This window comes from Sturnus vulgaris, chromosome 3, assembly GCF_052056855.1.
Source record: "Sturnus vulgaris isolate bStuVul1 chromosome 3, bStuVul1.hap1, whole genome shotgun sequence".
Taxonomy (NCBI): domain Eukaryota; kingdom Metazoa; phylum Chordata; class Aves; order Passeriformes; family Sturnidae; genus Sturnus; species Sturnus vulgaris.
In genome coordinates this window covers 8,643,537-8,665,406 of record NC_142245.1, presented here as the reverse complement: position 1 = coordinate 8,665,406, position 21,870 = coordinate 8,643,537, and the positions used below count along the sequence as shown (strand labels likewise).

The 21,870-nt window shown below is 38.3% G+C and overlaps 1 protein-coding gene across 19 annotated transcripts in view; it reads right to left on the bottom strand.

The window, feature by feature from the left end:
• EHBP1 (EH domain binding protein 1) overlaps positions 1–21,870 on the bottom strand; it is a 203,678-nt gene that overhangs the window by 79,919 nt on the left and 101,889 nt on the right. For all 19 annotated transcript variants that reach the window (XM_088160923.1, XM_088160933.1, XM_088160935.1 and 16 more), the window contains one exon: positions 463–641. In XM_088160923.1, the coding sequence (XP_088017049.1) occupies positions 463–641 (179 nt within the window). The remainder of the gene's footprint in view (positions 1–462; positions 642–21,870) is intronic.

The window sequence follows — 21,870 nt, the reverse complement described above, 5'->3', positions numbered from 1 at the left end:
TAAATAAATAAATAAACACCGATTACATGTTTCATTGCCTGAAGCGCTCCATCTAAAAAAGAAGTTAAGGCAGGGACTAGAGGCCAGCTTTGACAACCAAATTTACCAGGAGGTAATCCGTCCTTGTCAGAATACAAAGAGCTTATTCCTCTCATCTCATTTCAACACTGGCGCAATTCTCATAATCATCTTGAAGTCAGTTTTTTGTATAAGATTAAGAAGAAGAAAAACAAATCACAGAGAGGGAAGAAATAATTGTTCATGCAACAAGGGAGAGCAAAGAGGTCACAAAGTTTGAGCATTCATAAACCTGGTTTCTTAGAAAGAAGGGATCCCTGATTGAAAGCAAAAGGTGAAAACAGCTCAGCACCTAAAACTCACTGCCATTTGATTTCTAAGTTAAAAAATTGTTCAATATTTCTATGAGAGTTAGCTTATGCAAGCAAAGAGTAGACAACTTACATCAGGTCTGGTCTAAAGTGATGTAATATTGCACAAAAGGATAAACCATTTCTCCACGACGTAGTAAAATTGGTGATTTTCACTCCCCTATAGTTTTTTGTAACTTCTTTGCACCACACGAGCAATGACTGACTAGCATTTGGCTTTTTCCCCAAAACAGGACTTGGTATTGGGCTTGGCTGGAAAAAAAAAAAGAAAAGAAAAAGAGAGAAGATAAAAGAAATTAATGGAAGATGAGAATTAACATTAATTGACCTAACTAGATGATCTGTATCCTTTGATGTGAGTTCAGGTCCTTCACAGCTGTCAGTTTACAATGACTGTAACTTGCAAAAGACACAAATTGTGAGTTATTATCTACAGTTGTTGCCTTAGGCAGTTGTCTCCCAAGGATGCAGATATACAGGATTCCAGATCTACACAGGGGAAGAGGCCAAGAATTGTACCAGTGGAAACACCCATGCTGAAACATGGCACAGCCCATGATACACAGCCTTGAAAACACTCCCCAAAATGCAGCCATGGAAGAGCATCTCCACAAGCCCTTTCACAATCAAAGTCACAACAAAGGCTTGATGGATTCCTCTGGTACAGGCTCCAGAGGACAGTTCTTGGTGCTTTCTGTGCCAGTGAGCAATTGCATAAAGGTAATTATGGCACCGTGTTTCTGAACAGCCACTTCCAACCGTACCGGAAGAGCTGCCTCTTCCAGGCTTTAGCTTTTCTACATGGAAAAGGAATTTTGGATGAAAACTGTTATCAGAGGATGGTTTCTAATAGGTGTCACTAGCTAACAATCATTAGATCATCACTAGCTAATAACGACCATTTCCAAAAAAGTTATTTTGACCCTTTTATAACGTTTTTGTGTTAAACCAAGAAATAAAATAGAACCCTTTAGGCACTTGGCATTTGTCAACCTATCCACTGCTCCTCAAATTCAGCATACTGATTGCAGCTGATGTTTTCAAGACACACACACTTATTTCCCTGGAAAAATACTGTCACTTTAGTAACTTCTTAGATCTAATAAAACAGGCAGAATGTGACTGATGCAAATCCTATATCTGAATTACAGTGAAAGAACTGAGGTCCTGTATTCTTTCAATGTAATATAATTAAAAGCATATATACACAACAAACAAGCTCTTGACGCACTTTAGAGCTAGAGAGTTCCCAAATTAAGAGCAAGTAATTTACTATATCACAGCCACTTAAGTTTATGGTCAAATGGACTTATTTGTTATTGTCTATTTGTGAAAGACCAACGATGCCCCCCCTTGACTGAAGCCTGTCAGTGCTCAGCAATTAGCTGCTATCAACTCATTTGTTTTCACTGCTTCTGGGGGGGAAATAAAAGTGCACAGAACCGGGAAATAATTTTTCATTTACTGTCACAATCAGTCATAAAAAGTTGTGGTATAAACCCCACTACCTCCTCACCAGACAGAAGCACTGCTAACTCATTTACAAAGTGCAAAAGGTATACCTTGCTGAGATTCTTTTTTAATACTACATCTTATGTAAAAAATAACTTGTTAGAAAGAGCTTACATTTTGTAATCCTGTCAACGATTCAAATTGGCATGAACAAATCCATTAACGATGCGGCAAATATCTCCAAATACACTGAATTAACAGCTTTAACAGGGATATACAAAATAGGAAAGGAAAAGCAGCAATAAATTACAAACCTTACCACGCACAAGATTTTAATCAGAGAAACTAATATCACATAGGAGCTGCCAGACTATTAGTCCAGATTCAGTGAAGTAATGAAGATGTTTTTCTCTTGTTTTCTCTACAACTTGAAGCAAAACCCAGTAACTAATCATTGACCTCAAATTTAAGGTGCTACATTACTTAATATTTTCTGTTATAAGTTATATATATGGAAATAACACTAGTGAAAGAAAATACCTAAGATAGCATTATCAAATTGTGGAAAGGTGATATTTTAACAAATTATAATTAATGCAAAAAGATACTTCTTCAAGTCATAGAGCTCTACTTACCAGATATATTAAATGCTAATTATAAAGGCTTAATACTTGTTGCTGAAACTCTCAACAAAAAAGGTACATTTTCCAGTCACCACCTAAATGCTTTATGGTTAACTCTGAAATTGCCTTAGGCAATATTGCTATTTAAATGCTTTAATTACTTATCTAACAAACTGAAGATGTAACTGAGTTTAAAACCAGGCTTTACAGAAGGAAATACAAAGGTATTAGAACAATAAATTTAGCAGAATTTCACACTTTATTTAAAAATTTATTTTAAAATTACCACTATTTAAAAAGATGGACTACAATTCCTTGAAAATCTATATTTAGGCTGGAGCTTTTTTCTGTGTTTGCCTTCCCACTTACATTAGATTTTCTAAAAGTACTTTATCCAGAATACAGAAGATTTAGGACATACATAATGGGCATAACACACACAATTTTCTCTTCTTTTACCTGATAAAGCAGAAATTGTATAAGGTTTTCTTTCCACACTAATTAGTCCGTGTTTTTCTGATAAAGGTGAAGTTAATACTATAACAATGCTATGCTCCTAATCACCACCTGAATTAAAGCTTTCATTATTTAATCTATGATAAAAACATTCAAATCCAGACACAATGGAAATACAGAAGTAAAGATGGAACTGTGTATGAGCACTTGACATGCCTTCAGAGGAGCTAACAAATGTTAGTTTCTTTTTCATGCGTGTGTGTGAAAAATCACTATGCAAAACATTTTCTTTTGATATTTGTATGTTGGGCATATTAATTACTGGCTTGGTGCAAACACAATTGCTATCAAGTGCTTATTTCTAGCATATATTTGCTCTACATGATTGGTAGGAACTAATCAGATGAAATGAAAATCTAATAACCTTTTTCTTATACCATTCTTTTCAGCACTGACTACACAATTCTTCTAAACGACACAGCAGTCATCACTTGCCTTTTTGAGCTCAAAAGTCAAAGTCCCTGTGAACTTGGCTGGAAATGCCACTAAAAAGCCCAAGATATCCACACCAGATTGCCAGAGCTGCTCACTGATCAACAGGTTATGGAATCTAACACAACTGGCTTCTGTCCAGCGTGGAGCAACTGCACAGCAAGCGCAGCAGTTCCAGATCTCGTCCCTCACAGGGTAGCTCAGCTCTAAATGCAGCATCATGTGGATGGATTTATCAGCTGGAGTCAGCACTGGCTTCAGGATATCTTCGTTTCACACTCAACAAAAGCACTGAAGTCTCTGTTCTTCTTTTTACACATTCAAGAAGCTCAGTTAATATGTTTTATAGTGTATGCATTTTTTCTCTTGATAGATTATCCCATCATACCACTGCTCTACGCAAACAAGAGGACAATAGCTTCAAGTATTAGGCTGCGTCCCCACACTTGAAAATATTCAAATACTTGTTTTTGCTGCTCTGAGGAACCCAGCACCAGGCACAGCGATGGCTCACAGAGCAAGGGTTGAGCTGCATCTCTGACACACAGCCCAACACTCAGGAGAAGAAAATCAAGACTGGAACTGTGATGAGAACATAGGGCTATGGTACTGTGACACAGCCAGGATGAAGACTGTAGGGGCTCAGTCTGAGGACCTGAGGTTGCATGAGAGTAGAAGTGTTTAAAAAAAAGCAAGTGTGGAAGCCCAGAAGAGAAAGATGCTGAGAGGAGTAAGGGGAAAAAAAATAATTGTAATCTAGGTGGAAGACTTACATGGTTTGAGTTTTATATTAACGAACATAACTCTTAGAAGAGGGAAGGAGCTGAGACAACAACCCAGGATTGGTAATTAGGAGAGGAAGCGAAGACTGAGATAGGGCTGAAAGTCAGAATAGGGAAGACATACAAACAATGAACATGCAAGTTTTTTTCCCTCAAGAGGCATGTACAGACACTGGCCTCAAACTTATTTAACTAAGCAAAATAAAAGGGATTTTCCCAGTACCCCTATCAAAACCATGACGCTGTCTGGGCTCACTGAAAATTGTGCAACCATTAAAATGCAAGATAAGGTAAATGAAAGTAAGACAGAAGTAGGTGAATGAAAATGTGCAGCATGTGGCTGGATGTAGAAGTTCAGGAAACTCAGCTGAACTGAAGAGTCTGAAAAGATGTATAAAGGTGCAACAGGAACAAGACACCAAATTCATTTCAGTCAAATAGATTTTTTTATATCCTCAAAATGATATTCTAAAATTTTACTTTTTAAACAACACACGACTTCAGCCATAGGAATGTCCCATTAGCCTGGGAGTATTAGAAAATGAACATAGCTCATTTAATAGAATTTATGCCTTTGGCAAGGTCTGTATGTGTCCAACATGCATGCAATTTTGTTTATTCTGGGCTGTGGAACAGTCTCAGCCTAAGTAAAAAAGGGGTTTTTATTAGTATCAGGAATATAAAATACAATATGGAAAGAGTCTGCAAAGATAGAATAGAACAGCTTTCTGCTTTATTCCAAAAATGGAGAAAACATCCTCATGACCCAGTTGTGCTGAGATGTTCTTTACTTAGAGTAGTTAGGTATTTTTTACATAGCAGGTCACTGTAAGATTAAAATTTAGTGACACATCAAAATACAAGTGGCATTGCTCTTTGCTTCTAGTAAGGGAAGATCAGGCATGTATCAGAAAATACACATTTTCTAGAAAGAAATGTTAGTTCTGCTATTCTGTTACTCTGATAAACCAATTTATCAGTTTAGGAGTACATTCTTTAACTTTGTGCTCTCTATTTGCATGGTGCAAAATGTCTCTGGTTCCAACTGTCCCTAAAAATGAAGGAGATATGAAAAACCAGCTGCTGGAGACAAGCTAAAGATTCACTGAATTTGTTTCCTATATATGATTAATAACAAGCATTTAGGTAACCTCCAGGTTTCAGCAGCAATCTTAAAACTTCATCTTCCTCACTCTTCTGATTGTGCCTACAGCATATGTAGATATGCAGTAAAATATAAACGTTTATCTCAAAAGCCTTAGGCATATGCTTTTAGTTGTTTATCATTTACAGGTTTAATTTTGGCACAACCAAACCAGTCCATGTTCAATCACAACCCAACATTTAGACATCTGCCTGAGCTGAGACAATGCTCTCATGTTTGAACGTGACAAGGTGAAGAGAAAGGTGAAATCCTTGGGACACACCTCAAGTTAGCAGTTGGTCAAGTAGGTCTGATTGTTTCATGTGAAAGGGTTTTCAGTTGCCTGTATATTTTGATGGCCAAGAGTCTGGAAAGAGCTTTTCCAAACCATGCCTGGGTAAAGAAGGGAAAGCAAGTCTGCAGATGGCTGCTTCTGGTTACTTTTACTCTGAGTACCGAGGAAGTGGTCTGGTAGAAAATTACTGTATGTGATCATATAATTGAAGTGTGCGCATGTATATAACCTACAGGCATCCAGTGCACAAATATGGGAGAGACTGCAGTAAAAGGCTACTGCTAACTACTTCATTTTGTAACTTTTGTAATTATCTGGTAGCCTCCTTTTGCCTTTTACTTTGTCTAGTTATGAAGTAACATTTTCTTAGCTGAGTCGTTTAGGTTTTGGTTTGATTTTCGTTGTCAGGGATTAAAAGGATGAAAGAAGCCAAGAATTCAGAACTAAACTCTAAACCTTCAGAACCAAAATTCACAACACATCAACTGCTGGACAATTGCCTCACTTGCGCAACAGGACACAAGGCTGTCTGCTCATGGCAATCAATTAAGAGCAAGACAGACAATTTATTTCCAGATGACAACCTCCCCCGTGGATGTTCTTAGCAGAGAAGAACAGGACCGCACAGGAGTGTGGGCAGCTACCTCATCAGGCTGAGAAGCCCTAAATTTATTAGCTAATTGCAAGGATAAAATTATGTTAATGAACTGGTAAAAGAGAAACAAATCTGAGACAACTTAATGAATTGGTTACTTATGCGGAAGTAATTTCACCTGATGGTCAGTACAGCCAGGAAAGAAGTTACAGTGATCTCCTTCTCAGACTGAACTATTAAAAAGGGATTGGCCGAGGCTCACCTAGCTTCTCTTCCCTGAGGTCACATAATCTTTGTCTTGAAAGCCGTGTTTTCAATTAAAAATCTCAAGAAAAGGTATGTAACTCATACCATTAAGCAGAAGCGAACAGGGAGCTCAGTCTCTGATGATTACAGGTATTTATAATGTAACAGTATGAACAGATGACATGCAGGGATGGGGCCTCATTTTTCTTCTCTCAGAAGACAGGCAGTTTCCTTCTGTCCACCTTCCTTCCTCCAGTTGTCCTGGTGGCATGTGGGCTGAACGCTCAGCTCTCATGTAATCTGTGCTGAAAGCCCAGATGAGCTACCAGGATGCTGCTGGTTCACAGTCCCTGGATCTCTGCCACAATGGGAACATTCAGGGTTTTGGGCAGGTTGCCAGAATTAAGCAACTTAAACCACAGATGAGGAATAGCAATTTTCAAAGCTTTTAACTTTGTTAAATGTGAACTGAGCTAGCAAACCTCCCTGGGCCCAAGGCTATCTCTGCCACATTTCAAAGGCCTGCAGCAAACAATGGAAGTGTTAGAGCTTGTCAGAAAAGGTCACAAGAATCTCTTCTAAAAGAAAGCACAAGGCAAACTAAAAACGAGAGTCACTGCCAATTCTTCCTAAAAACAGTGAACTCTTGTTGCTTTTGCAGGAATTTCTTTTGACAGAGCCATTAAATAAACACAAATCATTATCCCACTCTTCTGAACATTTCAACAGACATGGTTCTTTCAGGTAACCTTCTGATGTTGGCTCATTAAAGGTGACATTGCTCAGAACTTTATAGTTACCTATTTTGTAAATCTACTGCAGCATCATTTATACTAATGCCCAACCATAGGCAGATTTATGGAAGCATTAGCCTTTACCCATGAGAAAACTTTGTTTTAAATACTTGAGAATGCAATGCAGATGCCAGATTTGTGCAGGTATTGCAGTAACAAAGAAAAACAATCTCTGTTTGGGTGTGCTTAGAGCACTCAGTATTTTTAAGCCTAGTATTGATGTCATAGTACCTCTGAAGGCCATAGTACACCTCTTGGCTGACAGTGGAAATAAAATCAGTATATTTTACAATCCTGCATGAGGGGCTGGTACCCATGAGCTGGCACCAGGGATAAACATGGATATTCTTAAAACTCCCGACAACAGCAAGAGATAAATGAGAATATAATGGAAACAAGTTTTTGCCTTGATAAACTACTGCATCAGCAGCTGCCTCTATGCAAACAATCAAACAAGATGGAGATTAACAATAGTATTGCTTCTCTCCTCAGTGGTAAGGAGAAGATGTCCATAGATGATGGAGAGACATCTGAAACGCTCAGTACATTTTTTTCTACATTTGTCCTCATTCTAGAAATCAGATGGAAGTCGGAGACTTGCATTACTCATACAGATACAGAAAGGTCAGATTTCAGCCCCGTGTGGAAACAGCTTAGATAAGCCAGAAGCTTTCAGGTCAGCTGAACACATTTAATGTAATCCTAAGGTCCTGGAAGAACCAATATGAAACAACATCAGAAATGAATAGTCAGTTTGGAAACTTGAACACAGGGGAGAATATTAGAAGAGTAGGAAAAGACTACATTTCCTTCTAGTCTTTACATGCATGAGAAAAAGGACAAATAGTAAGAATGCAGACAAGCAAATGAAAAAGAGGTGGAACAAATAATTAAGGTCCTTCATAGCATATGAAAGTTAAAAGAAGACAAGTAACAAATGTTAATTTGTCATGAACAAATCATGACTCAGTCCAAGTTCCTTCTACAAGACGGAAGCAGCAGTAAAGAAGCAACAAATAACAAATATAGCTGAGCATCAAATAACAAATGTAGATTACAAATGTAGCTGAGTTCTTTTAATTGTCTTTCAAGATGCTCTCATAAGGAAGCATGGAAAACAGGGCCTTAATGAGACTCATATAGGTGCAAAACGGGCTGAAAAACTATATCCAAGACTAGTTTCGCGTGATTCTTGGAATTACGCATTAAAAGGAGTTATGCGAGAGTATTTCTCAAGGTTCAGTGAAAGTCCGAATTAGGAAGGTGAATGATGCACTGGACAAGAAGCTGAGACGGACATCGAATTAACTAGAAGAACTCCAATCACATAAGAAGGAGTAAAGTTCTGAAAAAAGCAGTATGAAATTCAATAGGTACAAGTGAAACATAGGAAGGATTAATCATTTACATAAATGCAGGATGAGGAAGAACTGGTTAGGTAACAGCTCTCCATAAAAGGATATGGGGAAAACAGTCTATTCAAGCTGAACATAAAGTCAACAACATCAGGTCGTTGTGAAAAAGACACATTGTACATTGTACAGTACACATTGTACTGTACTGAGATGTACAGACAGGAATAAATCTTGCAAGACACAGACTGCCTCTCTCACTCCATTCACCATCAACAAAAATGTTCAGTTTTTCCTGATGCAGAGTGTAAGGAAGATGAACCCAAAGAAAGATCGGGGGGGTGGTGGGGGGGGGTGGGGTGGAAAAAGCATTGTCGCAGCCAGTGCCTGGGGTCTGTCAGACCCTGGCTGCCACAGATGTTCCCGGATAGAGGGTGCCACAAGGAACAGCTTTTCCTGGTGTCTTAGGTAGTCTCAGCCACAAAGGTACCAATATGTGAACAAGGCCTGGGTTTCAGACAATCAGCTCTTATAGAGATTTCAGCTCTAAGTGATTTCAGCTTGGCTTGCAAGGTGCCTCAGCTGACACGGAGAGGAGAGAGTGGGAGGCGCTGTGCAGAGGTTCCACAGAGTTCTCTACTGTCTTCTTCTGCAAAGGGGAGTCCAGTGACAGCAGCAGTCCAATGAACTGGGTGAAAGTAGGGATTTTTATAGGGAAAGTGTGGCTTGACAGAGTGACCAATGGTTTGGGATTAAGGAAATATGACCAATAGTTTTAAAAGGAGATAAAGAGGAGGGGGTCTGAAGTGGGGAAAGGGTTTCTTAGCCTAGTCCCCATGACTAAGCAATTCTTATCTAGGGGATAGTTCTCCAGGGAGGCCTGGCCAGGGTCCTGGCTCCCTCCACAGAGCATGAAGAAATCTGAAGCACATTTAGGTCATTTATGGTATGAGCAAGTGATAGAGGAAAGTAACATGGTCAGTCATCAAGCATGTAAAATTCCAAAGAAGAAAGCAAACTCTGACCTCCACTTACTGAAACAAAATTACAGACTTTACTTGCTAGAGGTCAGACATCAGGAGGAGCAATCTATAATAAAGCACTCAAGACTGCCTGGGAAGGCCATGGATATTTCATTAATGTTTAACAACAGGTTGCAGAAATTTTTCATTTTGAAAAGGAGAACTTAGCCGCTATGCAAGTGGAAAGACTAAGTGATCTTTTGGATGTGCTTCAGAGACCAATATTCTCTGTCTCTTACCTCCGGAGCCTACAGCTTGTATGTGTGCTGCTGCCATCAGGGAGCAGGAGCCTGGCAGAGCTTCATTCCATGCTCTGGCAGAACAGGAAGCAAGCTGGAAAATCTCTAATTCCCACCAAGCAACACTTCACACTTCACACTGGACTCTCAGTTCAATTACCCACCAAAAAAACCCCAAACAACCCCACCCCAACAACGACAACCAAAAAAAAAAAAAAAAAAACCAAAACAAAAAAAAACCAAACCAAAACCCATTTCCCATTTTAAAAATTAATACTAGCATGGAGGTCCTAATATTATTCGTTCCATAAGCAACTCATGTACCAATTCCCCTATGTTAATCAGATTTCCTTGCAAAGCACAGCATATTTTGCTTTTTTTTTCCTGGCACACTGCTATGTGAATACGGAGGAAGTTCAATAAGCATTAACAACTCTGCAAATGAAAAACTGTTCAGTTGTGCAGTTTACAATTCTCTCAGTTGTTTAGGAGACTGGCTATTGACTATAACTCCACCACTCCAACTGCTCCTCATGAGGACTGCCAGAGAGGAAAGCTCTTTCACAGTCAGCACATTTGCACAGAGTGACAAAGCCACTCTAAAATCTAGGATACACTAGAAAGGTTTTATCATCTGCAAGGTGAGAGTTCAGGTCAAACTCAGGACAACAGTCAGAAAAACCCCACCAATTACAGCTGGGTGAAATGGGGTATTTAGGCAAACAGCAACACATAAGCAACACCAGTAACCAAATTTGCTCTCAGCCATAGCAGAGATGTTACAGACTGAACTGAGAGACAGAGATTACCTTAGAGGGTGTTTTAAAAAAAACAAAACAACAGGATGACAACACTTGAAAAAGCCTTCTCTACCAGAAACAGAATCCTTCACTCTCAAGCACCATTCATAAACAACACAGAAAACAAAAAAAGCATTACTAAATAAAGCAAGTGAAAAATTAAGGAATGACAGGCTTGAATATTCTTGCTTTAGTTGCCCAACAGAATGAGCATTATTTAAGCAACGTGAAGGCAGATTGTTATCTTTACCTCTCTGAATAATACCTTATTCTGTGAATAGTCCCCATGGAATAATAGCCACAACTCAAGGATTCAATGGTTTAATGAATATAACACGACTGGTACAATCCGGAGCTTAATTTGCATGCAGTTTGAATATTTTTGGTTTGTCAGTTTCGTTTCGAAGTAAAAATACATGTAAAAGTAACAGCAATTCAAGTGCCACTTGGCTTAACGTATATTTTTCCAGGAATTCTTACATTATTCAAATTTGCTAATTGCTAGGACTTGTTCAGCTAAAAGGAGAAATACACGTTAAATTAAAATATCCTTTTTGTTTTATAATATATAATTAACACAAGCTTTTCTAGCTTCAACACTGTCAAATCTATCCTCTTGAAAAATACACACATAATTTTCATGCAACAAATTAAATTTGGTGTGGTTATGCTTTTAGCACTCAACAAGTAAAAGCTTGTAAATGAAAAGCTGAAGCATAAAGGTATGGCAAGTCTCATTGAAGAAATCAAAATCTTTGGAAGAGAGGAATTCTCTCCTGCAGAACTCGAGAAAAGCTGCTAATAATTAAAAACTGCCTCTGATTAACACTTTACATGTTGATGTTGAAAGTCCTTGTTTAAGCAGATCGTGATACAAACCTAATCAAATCACTGTATTTCATTCTCTTATGATGCCTGGCTAATAACCACACAACAGTTGGAAACTGTCAAAATATTTTACATCTCAATTGTAATTCCCATCCAAGTCTAAGCACGCAGTAATTGGGTGTAAGCCATGTTCCAGGGGTGTTACAGCAATGCACAGCAGTCAGGTCTTCTGGGTTTCATTTTTTAACACATGTAAAACTTCTAAATGATCCCTAGGATCTACTCAATAAAATTTTGAATTAAATATTAGTATGTTGATCACAGAGATAAGTTTTTCATTAATTCGATATAGTACTTATGTTAACATTTTAAAAATTAGCTTGGTATTTGGAAGTACAGAATTTGTTGAGCAGATTTTTCTTTTTCCTTGGTATAAATTCCCTAAAGAAAAAATATTTTGTGAGATAAATAAAAACAATAAACACTTTGAGCAAAACATTACATGGCAAATATTGTACTATTAAAATATTTGAGACAAAATGCTGATTTTGACAGTGAGGAACAAATTTTGCAGCTCATACATACATGGAGTATTCCAAGCTAAGAGAGAAGAGTACTGCTACAATGGGGTGATGTGAAGAACCAGACAGGCTTTTTAGCATGCACTATTACACCTATAGTGTGCACAATAGGATCCAGATAAAGGCCTGATGGGATTTCCTGAACAAACAACTCCCTAGGCATCTCTGATTGGAGACTGTATGTCTAAGGCAGTACCAGACATACAGATTCATGACTCCCTGGTCTTTCAACACTATTCCAATTATTATCCAAAACTATTCCATGCATTAACTGTCACTAACTCTCAGTGACAGGCAGATGACATCACTGGATCCCAAATACATTAATGTCCACTGGATTTCAATCCTTAAGAGGTGTTATGCCTTTGAGCTTCCACAAATGGAATAAAGTGCTACATTTCAAGGGCCTTTTGGACCTTGTTTACACGGTGTGTTAAATAAAATTAAGCATTCCTGCCAGTTTCTCTACTGGTCCCCAGATGATGTGATGATTATTATGTTTGGTGTGAGCTGCTTGTGATTCCAAACACTCATCTGCAGGCAGAACTAGGAAACACCTGTATAGAAGGCCTGCACCAGAAGACTTAAGTCTTTCAGTCAGTTATTAGAAGGAGCACTGGAAGAAGGTATAAAGTGCTCTTTCTTGCATGGGGGGATGAAATGAGATTTATTTGAGAAGCCCAAAGGAGCTATACAGGGTAAATCTTCAGCCAGCACAAATGCAGGAAACTCACACTTGAGCCTCATACATCATCTTTAACATGTTTGATCATGTTCAGCTGTTACAACATGTAGAGCACTTATCATTCACAAGTCTCCTGCAATACTTTTCACTGCACAAGCACCTCAGGATAGGTGGAGGAGGGAAAAGAAGGGAGCCTTCATTCTTACACAGGAATTTCCATGCTTTGGGAAGTGTAAATTAGAGCATTACTACTAGTCTGACAATAAGTTTGCTAATAAATGTGTAGCAACATATCTAATTTCATAACAAGAGATTAAATGATTATGACAGTCTTTGAGATTGAGAGAATAAAGGGAAGAGAAATTTAATGTAAAGAGAGAGCTCTGGTAACACAGCAAACTAGCTGCAGTTTCAGAACTTTGGTACATTTACAAAAGCCAGCTGCTCTAAATAAGCTTCCAGTGGCATCTACAAAATTTGTTCTAATACTGAGCGTTAGTTCCAAGTTACATGAGCTTCTAAAATTATTTAAAGGTGTAGGACTCACCATCTTAAAAACACAAACTTTTCACACTTCTAGGCAACATTCAGCAGCAGAAGCATCAGCCAAGACATGACTGGGAAACAAGCACAGCAGCATCATTTGATTAACACCTACCTTACCTTTAAAGCTGTACAGGAGGAGAGTTCAAAGAGCAGTTTTCCCCTACAGTTATAATAAAACGTACTCAAACAGAAATGCTGAAGTTCTATTGAGAGAACGAGTTGATAAATATATAGTGTGCACACTGCTTTAGTCACAGTTTAGGTTTTCAAGGAGTTACATTCAGGTAAGTTTTTTTCTTTACCACATGTAAATACTTAAAAGTAATTTAGCAATGATCTTTATTTTCTCCTGTTCATAAAACCTTGGCAGTGTTAGGTGCTGGTACTTAACAATCCTTTCTGCAAGTTTGGGAGTGGGTGGGATGAAGCAGGAAGGGGACGGCACTGGACTCTCAAAAGATGAGTTTAGGTAGGGAGAATTGGTCTCACTGGCCTCCCAAAACCTCTTTTGCAGCTTGTAGAGCCTGGCTATTTAGAAGACTTCAGAGCAGAAGTCTAACCAAAATGCCCAAAGCAGATTAAGGAATGCTATCTCTGTCCCTAAATTATGGAACATTAAAGAGACATTTTATGTCCTAAAACAGACAAAAGCAATAGATTTGTAACTGACTTCACTACAAAAAGAGGTCAATTCTTATGGAATCTAAACCTACAACTCACAGCCAAACTCATCACCAGTTTTTAAAAGAATCCTATAAGCTGAGAAAGACAAAACGAGACTATAGTAGGATTTAATCTCTCTTACTCTCATTTTGCTCAATAAATATGAAAATAACCCACTTAAAACGTTTGTTTTAATGTGCATCTATTTCTCAAATTGTTCCAAGCAGATATCCATTTTCAGGTGTCATTTAGATCATATGTTTGAGGATCCACACGTGCATTAGTCCATTAGTCATGCAGGGATAGCAGCAAGGACAATGTTAAGGAGCTTAAGGATGTGAAACTGCTAAAATCTGGTCATAAAACGCCACTGCATGATCTTGCTTTCTTTATTCTTCTTCTTCTGTATTGGGCATGAAATGCTGGCAGAGCAACTGTCAGAGACACTGAGGTGATGAAGGACCAATTACACTTCATTTGTGCTCAAAAAAACCCCAAAACGCAGAAACCCACACAAGACCCAAAATCCAGAGCAATACATTTCATTTGTCTGGGGACTAGTCACAGTACTGGCTTCCTCCAGAAAAGGAAGGAAACACTTCCAAAAGAGATGAAAGTGCTCTGAAGCAAACCCCGTAATGTCCCATGTATTGTATGGGTCCTATGACTTTTTAAATGCTTGCAAAAAATGACAGATTGTGATTTTAAATCAACTATTTATATATTCATGGAGACCACAAATGGAAGAACACTTCAAAAATGTGGATGCTCTCATTGGAATTATCTTCTATTATTGTCTATTACTCACATCTATGCCACATTCTGGTCCTACATTTGAAAACAATGGTTAAATATGTAAACACAAAAGAAAGATACTGTCCTGTTTTCCAGTAGACAAAACCCCAAACATATTTTTAATAAAAACCTAATCTTGTTGCTATAAAGAAATGTAAAAACATTTAATGCATTTGCAGAGAAAACTCCTTCCCTGAAAACCCCTCAAAAGCACTTTTTTGTCTTACTTTTTTTTCTTTTTTAAATCCTAGTGGTAATATTCCACTAGCATTTTAGGTAGAGCAGAAAAGTTGTGATTACAGCTATAACCACATTGAGCATTGCAACAATATTTGGTTTGCCATGGTTTTCTATATGTAAGCCTACTGATTGGGTTCTGATCTACACACCCATGTCTCAATAAAAGATTGAATCCCATTACGTTACTGAGTCACTGCTGTCAATAACAACCATGACAGACGACTAACCAATAGCACAGAGAGCCAGGAGAGCAATTTAGAAAATCATCAATTCTGCAGCATTGCTTTACAGTGACAAAAACAAAGCTTTTCACAGAGTTCCAAAGTGCACTTTGGCAATATTAAGAAAATGGCTCATGGAGTTATGGAATATGGTTGAGTTATGAAGCAGATTCTAGAAAAAAACACTTGAATTATGATTTGTTAAGCCATCTGTATTGAACTGGTGTCTGAATTCACTTTCTAGAAAGCTTCAATGTAGATAATTAACATATATTTGCTATATACAAAGGTATGTATATGATATTTATATATTGTTATAAAGGTATACATATAACATATATACCTTTGTATGTATCTATATACACACACAGAAAGAAAATATATACTCTCTCAATATATAAAAAAACACCCCAAGCTTACTTGAAGTAACAGAAACACATTATTCTGTGTTTTTTAAGTAAAAATTACTTTTTGCTCTAGAAACATAAAATACAAGACAGTTAATAGGAAAAAAAGAGAGAATACAAAAATAGAACACTGTTTGTATTTATAATTATTTATGGTAGTATAACATTTTAGGATATTTTAAAAGTTGTTTGGCTGAGTTGGATTCTAAGGATGCATTTCCATTAAAGCAAGCCAAGAAACATGATCCTTGCAAGGCTTTAAGATTCCACTTCCTTGTCTCAAAGGTGCTGATGAAGTGAAGGAGAAAGAAGATTTTAGCTGGCCTACCAAAGGAAAAGAGACTGTACTCTTCCCTGTGGCTCGCCCTTCCAACATACAAAAGACAACTAAGGGATTAGAAACAACTCTAACCTGCCTCAGTTCACACTCGTGGAACCTTGGGTGTAAGGATTTCACTGCTCTGGAATGTAACTGAGGGGCAACCAAAGGACCTCAACTTCTCCTTGCCTTTAGCAGACTCTGCATTAAGTCTCAAGGATGCTTACAAAAATCCAGGCATGTAATAGTCAGCATCCAAATGTTCTTTCAAAATGTATTTCCCTGGCTCTGCTGTGTGCCCGTGACAGCCTCTCCCTCAGTTGTGCAAGCACAATTTGAGCAGTTGCGTACACATCTGTGAGCCTAATGTCAGTCCCCACACTGAGCCCACATGGAAATAAAGTGACTTTCTACAGCTACAGTGGGCATTAATCCACACCATGCAAGCAACAGTGGCGTGCCCTTGGTGCTAAAGATGCCAGGCATACATATGAAGTTACTCCTAGTCTCAAAATTAAACATCACAGGACCTTTACCAAAGTAAAAAAAATTAGTAATGAAGCCTCCAGTACCTAGAGAGCTGTGTTCTTCAAGATATTTAATCCCAGGTAACAACAGGGGGTTTTGGGGTCAATTTTGTTTTGGTTTTATTTGTTTGTTTCTGTCTGTTGAAACACTCCTTATTTTGGGGATGGTAGACATGTTACAACTACTGAGTATCCTGTGGTGCGGCATCTGCAAGTAGGAACCCACAACTCACCCCAGCAAGCTCTGCTCTAAAGGAATATGGGGAGAAGCAGGATAAGAAGTATTAGAAGATTTCACTATGCTACATCCTCTGAATCCAAATGATTTTTCCCCTGCGAGAGACTGCCCTCTCAACACCATAGCTCTCTTTAAAGTGGTGTAAGCATTTAATCAATGAGTGTTTAATCAAGCTTTTAAAGTTGAGCTAATACATTAAGCTCACCAATATTTTTTCATAACATTTACAAGGTGATTTCCTTAATAGCTTTGGTTTCTAGCTAGCTCCTTTAAAGTCCTTTCATTAAGCTAGGGCACATGATTTCATTCACACTTTAAAAGCTTTTCCTACACATGCTTTTCAAAGCCGATTTGTCTGAATTAAACATATGAATGATATCTAAATTCTGTGCATTACTCATTACTACAAACTATAAAGTATCATTCAGGGGTTAACACAATTATCTGCTAAACTGCAAAAGAGTTCTTGTCAATAATGAAACTAAATAAAGTAAAATACATTTGCATGTCCTCTTTTTATTGAGATAAAAACAAATTTGATATATGCAATGACACATAAAACTACTTAAGTTGTATCAGAAAGAGTTCTTGCTTTAAATATATTTTTAACCTTTTTTCCCCCCTTATTAACAGTCTTTGTACAGAGTGCCTGCACTATATTCACTTGAGATCCATCTATATGCTTCTGCACAGGACAAGTCAAACCATAAAATATTAGCAGATCTGGATTTTGTATTCAAATGGCTGATTCCCCAGCAAAACAACATCTCTTTTTTCCTGTATACTCCATTTTTGTTTTCCTTAAAACAACTCAGAAAAAATGTCAATCTAAAAATACGGTATATGCCACAAATCCCTCAGACAGCTCATATAGTGACAGTTGCAGAGAAGAGAGTTCTGCTGAAAGAATGGAGAGATTTAAAAGGAGAAGATTTAAAAAAACCCTGCCTTCATCTTGATGCCAATAAAAACCAGAATCACTCAGTTCCTTCGGATTGTTTTCTATTTATTTTCTTTTCTTTTATGTGGTTAATATTTTAGGAAATTGTTGGGGTTTTTTCCCCCCTTTCTTTTGTCACCACAGACACTCCCTTTAGGCAACCGTGCATCAACAATCCTCCCACGTTCAAAGTCGGCTACATCTGTTGCTCTTTCCCATTGTTGAAAATTCCTGCCTTAATCCTATTTGACTTTATTCATGCAAAGGTCATCCTGAATTCAACAAATGGAGGAGCGATAGCAGGCACACTGTTGAACATGGCTAAAAAATGCTCTTGTAGAACGTGCAGCTAGTGTGCTGGCACTATCACACAAGTACTCGCTTTATTATGTAGCCTCTTTTCACCACAGCTCTGTTGCAGTATGAATTGGCAACATATTTCTCCTTGCAGCTCAGGAATACAACATTTTCCTTCTAACTGGCCTGATTTTCTCTCCTTTTAAAAAGGTTTGTGCTTAACTTGCATTTGCTGGCGGGTATGACTGCAACATACACATAGAATACCAGAGCGTTTCTCATGCCCTAAGGCTTGGCTCCTGGCACCTATGGATTCCCTTTTTCTCCTGGATTTTACCTCTGAGTATATCTAGCTTCACAAACCTATTTCATTAACCTGCCCACCTAAAACTAATGGTGATCACACTTTTAAATAAATTAGGCAAAATTCTATCTAAAAACACTTCTACAAAGCAGAGTAGAACAGCTAATACAAATACCACATTTTAGGGCCATCATTGCATTGTAGATTTGCTTAAAAATGCCATCTGTTTTGGTTTTAGACTTATTTTTCCTTCACAGCAACAAAAAGCATTCTGGCTTAGACCTGTGATTTATTCCTATGCTTAAGTATCTGACCCAAACCAAAGAACACTTAGCAGGAACAGTGAATGAGTAAGCAAACTAAAGTTAACTATCAGACTGATTTATGAAGGGAAGATAATTATTTTTGTAATATGTTCATAACTCATCATGACAGAAGCAAAGGAATATTTATTCATGCACACTTATTTCCAATTTGAGGTGCTTGCCAACCACGATGAACCAAACCCATCCCTCAGGCAAGCAGAGAACCAGGCACATTGTTAATGTGCTCCTTTCACTGAGTGCTGCACCAGCGGCCATGGTGGAGAGAGCACTCTGGACTTTACCTAAACCAGCCCCAGGTAACAAGGTAACAGCTAAAAGTTAAATGCAACAATGTCAACTTCTACAAACCGTGTAGAGGTCGTTGTTAGGTGCAAGGGAACATTGGAAAGAATGAAGTTCTCATTTTAAAAGCTTTCCTGTACTCTGCTTGTGTGGGTCCTGTTAAGGAACCTGATAACAAGGTATCTAAACCGTACAGAAAAAAGGACAGATTTTTTTCAGGCTTTTGTTGCAAAGATTTTGAGAATTTTTGTTTTAATGGTGGTTTAAAAAGGTCTTAGGAGAGGAGAAGTTTTCCTTCTTTCTTCTACCTTTTAAAGAGCAAAGCTTGAACTAAACACGAGTCTGTGAAGCCTAGCATGAGAATCAAAGCCCTCCAGGTCACAAGCCAAAGGAAGGTGGCCCTCTAGCACCTACATAAGGAGCCCACGGCCTTGTGCTGTCTGCCTGCCTCCCCATAGCCCCATCAGCCAGAGAAGTGAAGGCAAATAACTTACAGGAACTAGAATAAAATTAAAGGCCCTCACTGGGGATAAGGACTTTCAGATGACATCTCCCAGAATCTGGCCTAGATCTCACTAGAGCTGGTCCAGTGCAGCTGGCATTCAGATGTTTGGGCAGGCCAGGACTGCTCCAGCTGTCCAGCCAGTGGCTTTGCCTAATCCCCTTGTCCTCTGAGAGGGAAACCAAATACTGCCATGGAAGCACTGATATTTAGGAACCACAGCACTCCAGAAATCTCAGTGCACTTTTTCCACAACTACTGAAGTAGTATTATATGACAACAAATCTGAGATCTATAATTTGTAAGTGTAAGTTAAATTTAAAATATGAAAAGTGAAGCCTGGAATGTCACAACACTGGTGCAGTTACCAAACCTTACTTGCACAGACATTTTGCAGAAGCAGTAACTGATGCAACCCAGAACTGCTGTAGGCACTGCCAAAGTTTCCATCCATTTCAGTAGGAGGTACATTGCCCCAGTAATGCACAAATGCCTTAAAGAGCAATTATGAAAATGACAGAAGCAGTCAAGCATTTATCAACCTGAACACTATGGATATTAATCTGCAATGAAAAATATTTTTCCAGGACAGCTCTGGAGACTTGTTATTTGCATCCCCATTACTAATAAGGACCTAAAGAAGAAACAGTCAAATACTTAAGTAGCAGCATGTAAAGTTGCAAAATCAAATGTTCGAAGACTATGGTTACAAATACATTTTTATTAATACCTTTGTCTAATAGCATATATATATTTTTGAATAAAAACTGAGGTCCACAAAATATCCACCTCCAGATTATTGTAAGCTAATGCTTTTGAGTCGTCAGTGTGAGTCACCTAAGACTTGACCTTAAAGAGAACTGTTTGTTTTAGGATAGTTCATGTGACACAAAACAGCACTGTCTCAGCTGCATGGCACTATAGCCAAGCCAATGACTCTGCTAGTTTATCTGGATTGTATGCAGCTGTGAACTTGAGAAAAAAAAACAAACCACCACAGTCCAAAATCTGGTTCAAGAGATTAGCTTAGCACCACACATAAGGAATTCATGACAGAGGGAAGGATCCCATTCACTGCTGCTGGAAAGCACTCAATTGTCACAAAAAGCAGTGCCTTTTGCTGGCCCTTGGCTCAGCATACAGCCTGGACTGGCTCCCTGCAGAGCAGAACATACAGAACACTACCTGAGGATGTGTTTCCCTCTAGGTAACACTCCAGCTTCTGGGACAAGGAGAGAAGAAAGGGGCTGAAGATGGAAGCAGCTCAGCTCTGCCTCCAGTCCTGGGCAAGACTCATGTTATAGGAATATTTGGGCAAATTGTTGAGGTTTTTAACCCTCAAATTCTGAAGGATGCATCTCTCTTAGAGATAATGTGACTACAGAGGAGCACCTAAATATTTTTGACAGCATGATACACAAGATACTTCAGTCAGAAGTATCCACACATAGAACATGGAAGGGCTTGGTTTCCTCTACAGTCTTGATATCCAACAGTGGGATCCTGTTGGCACCAATCATAGGAATAATATGAGGGCAACATAGTCAATTTCACAAATGCCATTTAAAATTCATGAAAACAGTAATAAGGAATTGCTTAAGTATTGAATTAAAAAAATGGAGCCTCTTTTATTCTTTAACACTTGAAAAGCAGCAAGTTGAATTACTTGTCTGTGCTTCCATATGATTATCTCACTATCTCTCTGTTCATATTATGTGTGCAGCTTGTCTTTCTTCCGATTAAAATAAATAATGCCTTTGGGCTACATGCAAAGGCAGATTTTCTCAGAGTGCCTTTTTTTTTTTTTTTGCTTAAGTTCATAACAGTAGACATCTTCCAAATCTACCCAGAATCTTCCAGGTCTTCCGTGACAAAGATCTCATGAAAAAGAGCTGTACAATTCCTTTGCAGCAAATATGAAGCTGAAAAGGAGCAAAGTCATTGAAGAAGATATTCCAGAGAGCTGGGAAGTCCTTACCCGCATGAACAACTGGAGATACTTTTGATATCAAGAGACAGTGAGTGATCTTCATCTCCCATGTGGAACTTACTGTCACTCCTCCACTCAGTTGCATTACTGCACCTGTGTTTTAGGATGAAATCTTCCTACTGTTTGGTCATATAAGGTTGATAATCTTGAGGCAAATAAAAGTGGAGAAAACAAGCAACTGGAGGCTTTAGGACCTCTGATATCTTGGGAGCTGTGGGGGAAGCTGTCACTTCTCCCCCTTCCACTAAACCTACATGTTTTGTGCTCAAAGCATTTATTCTGGCTTAGAATGAGAAGGAGATAAAAAAATTACAGGTTCCTTCTTGTTTCCTTGAGAACTATCTGAGAATTTCTCTTCTTTCATAAGGAAGTAATTTGTACCTCCTTTGCTGCTTGAAGGACAAACTGTCTATCAGGCAGAAATCTTTCTGGATAGCCTGAACGTCCTGAAGCATTGCAGATACACAGCAGATTATCAATGATACTGGATGGAGATGG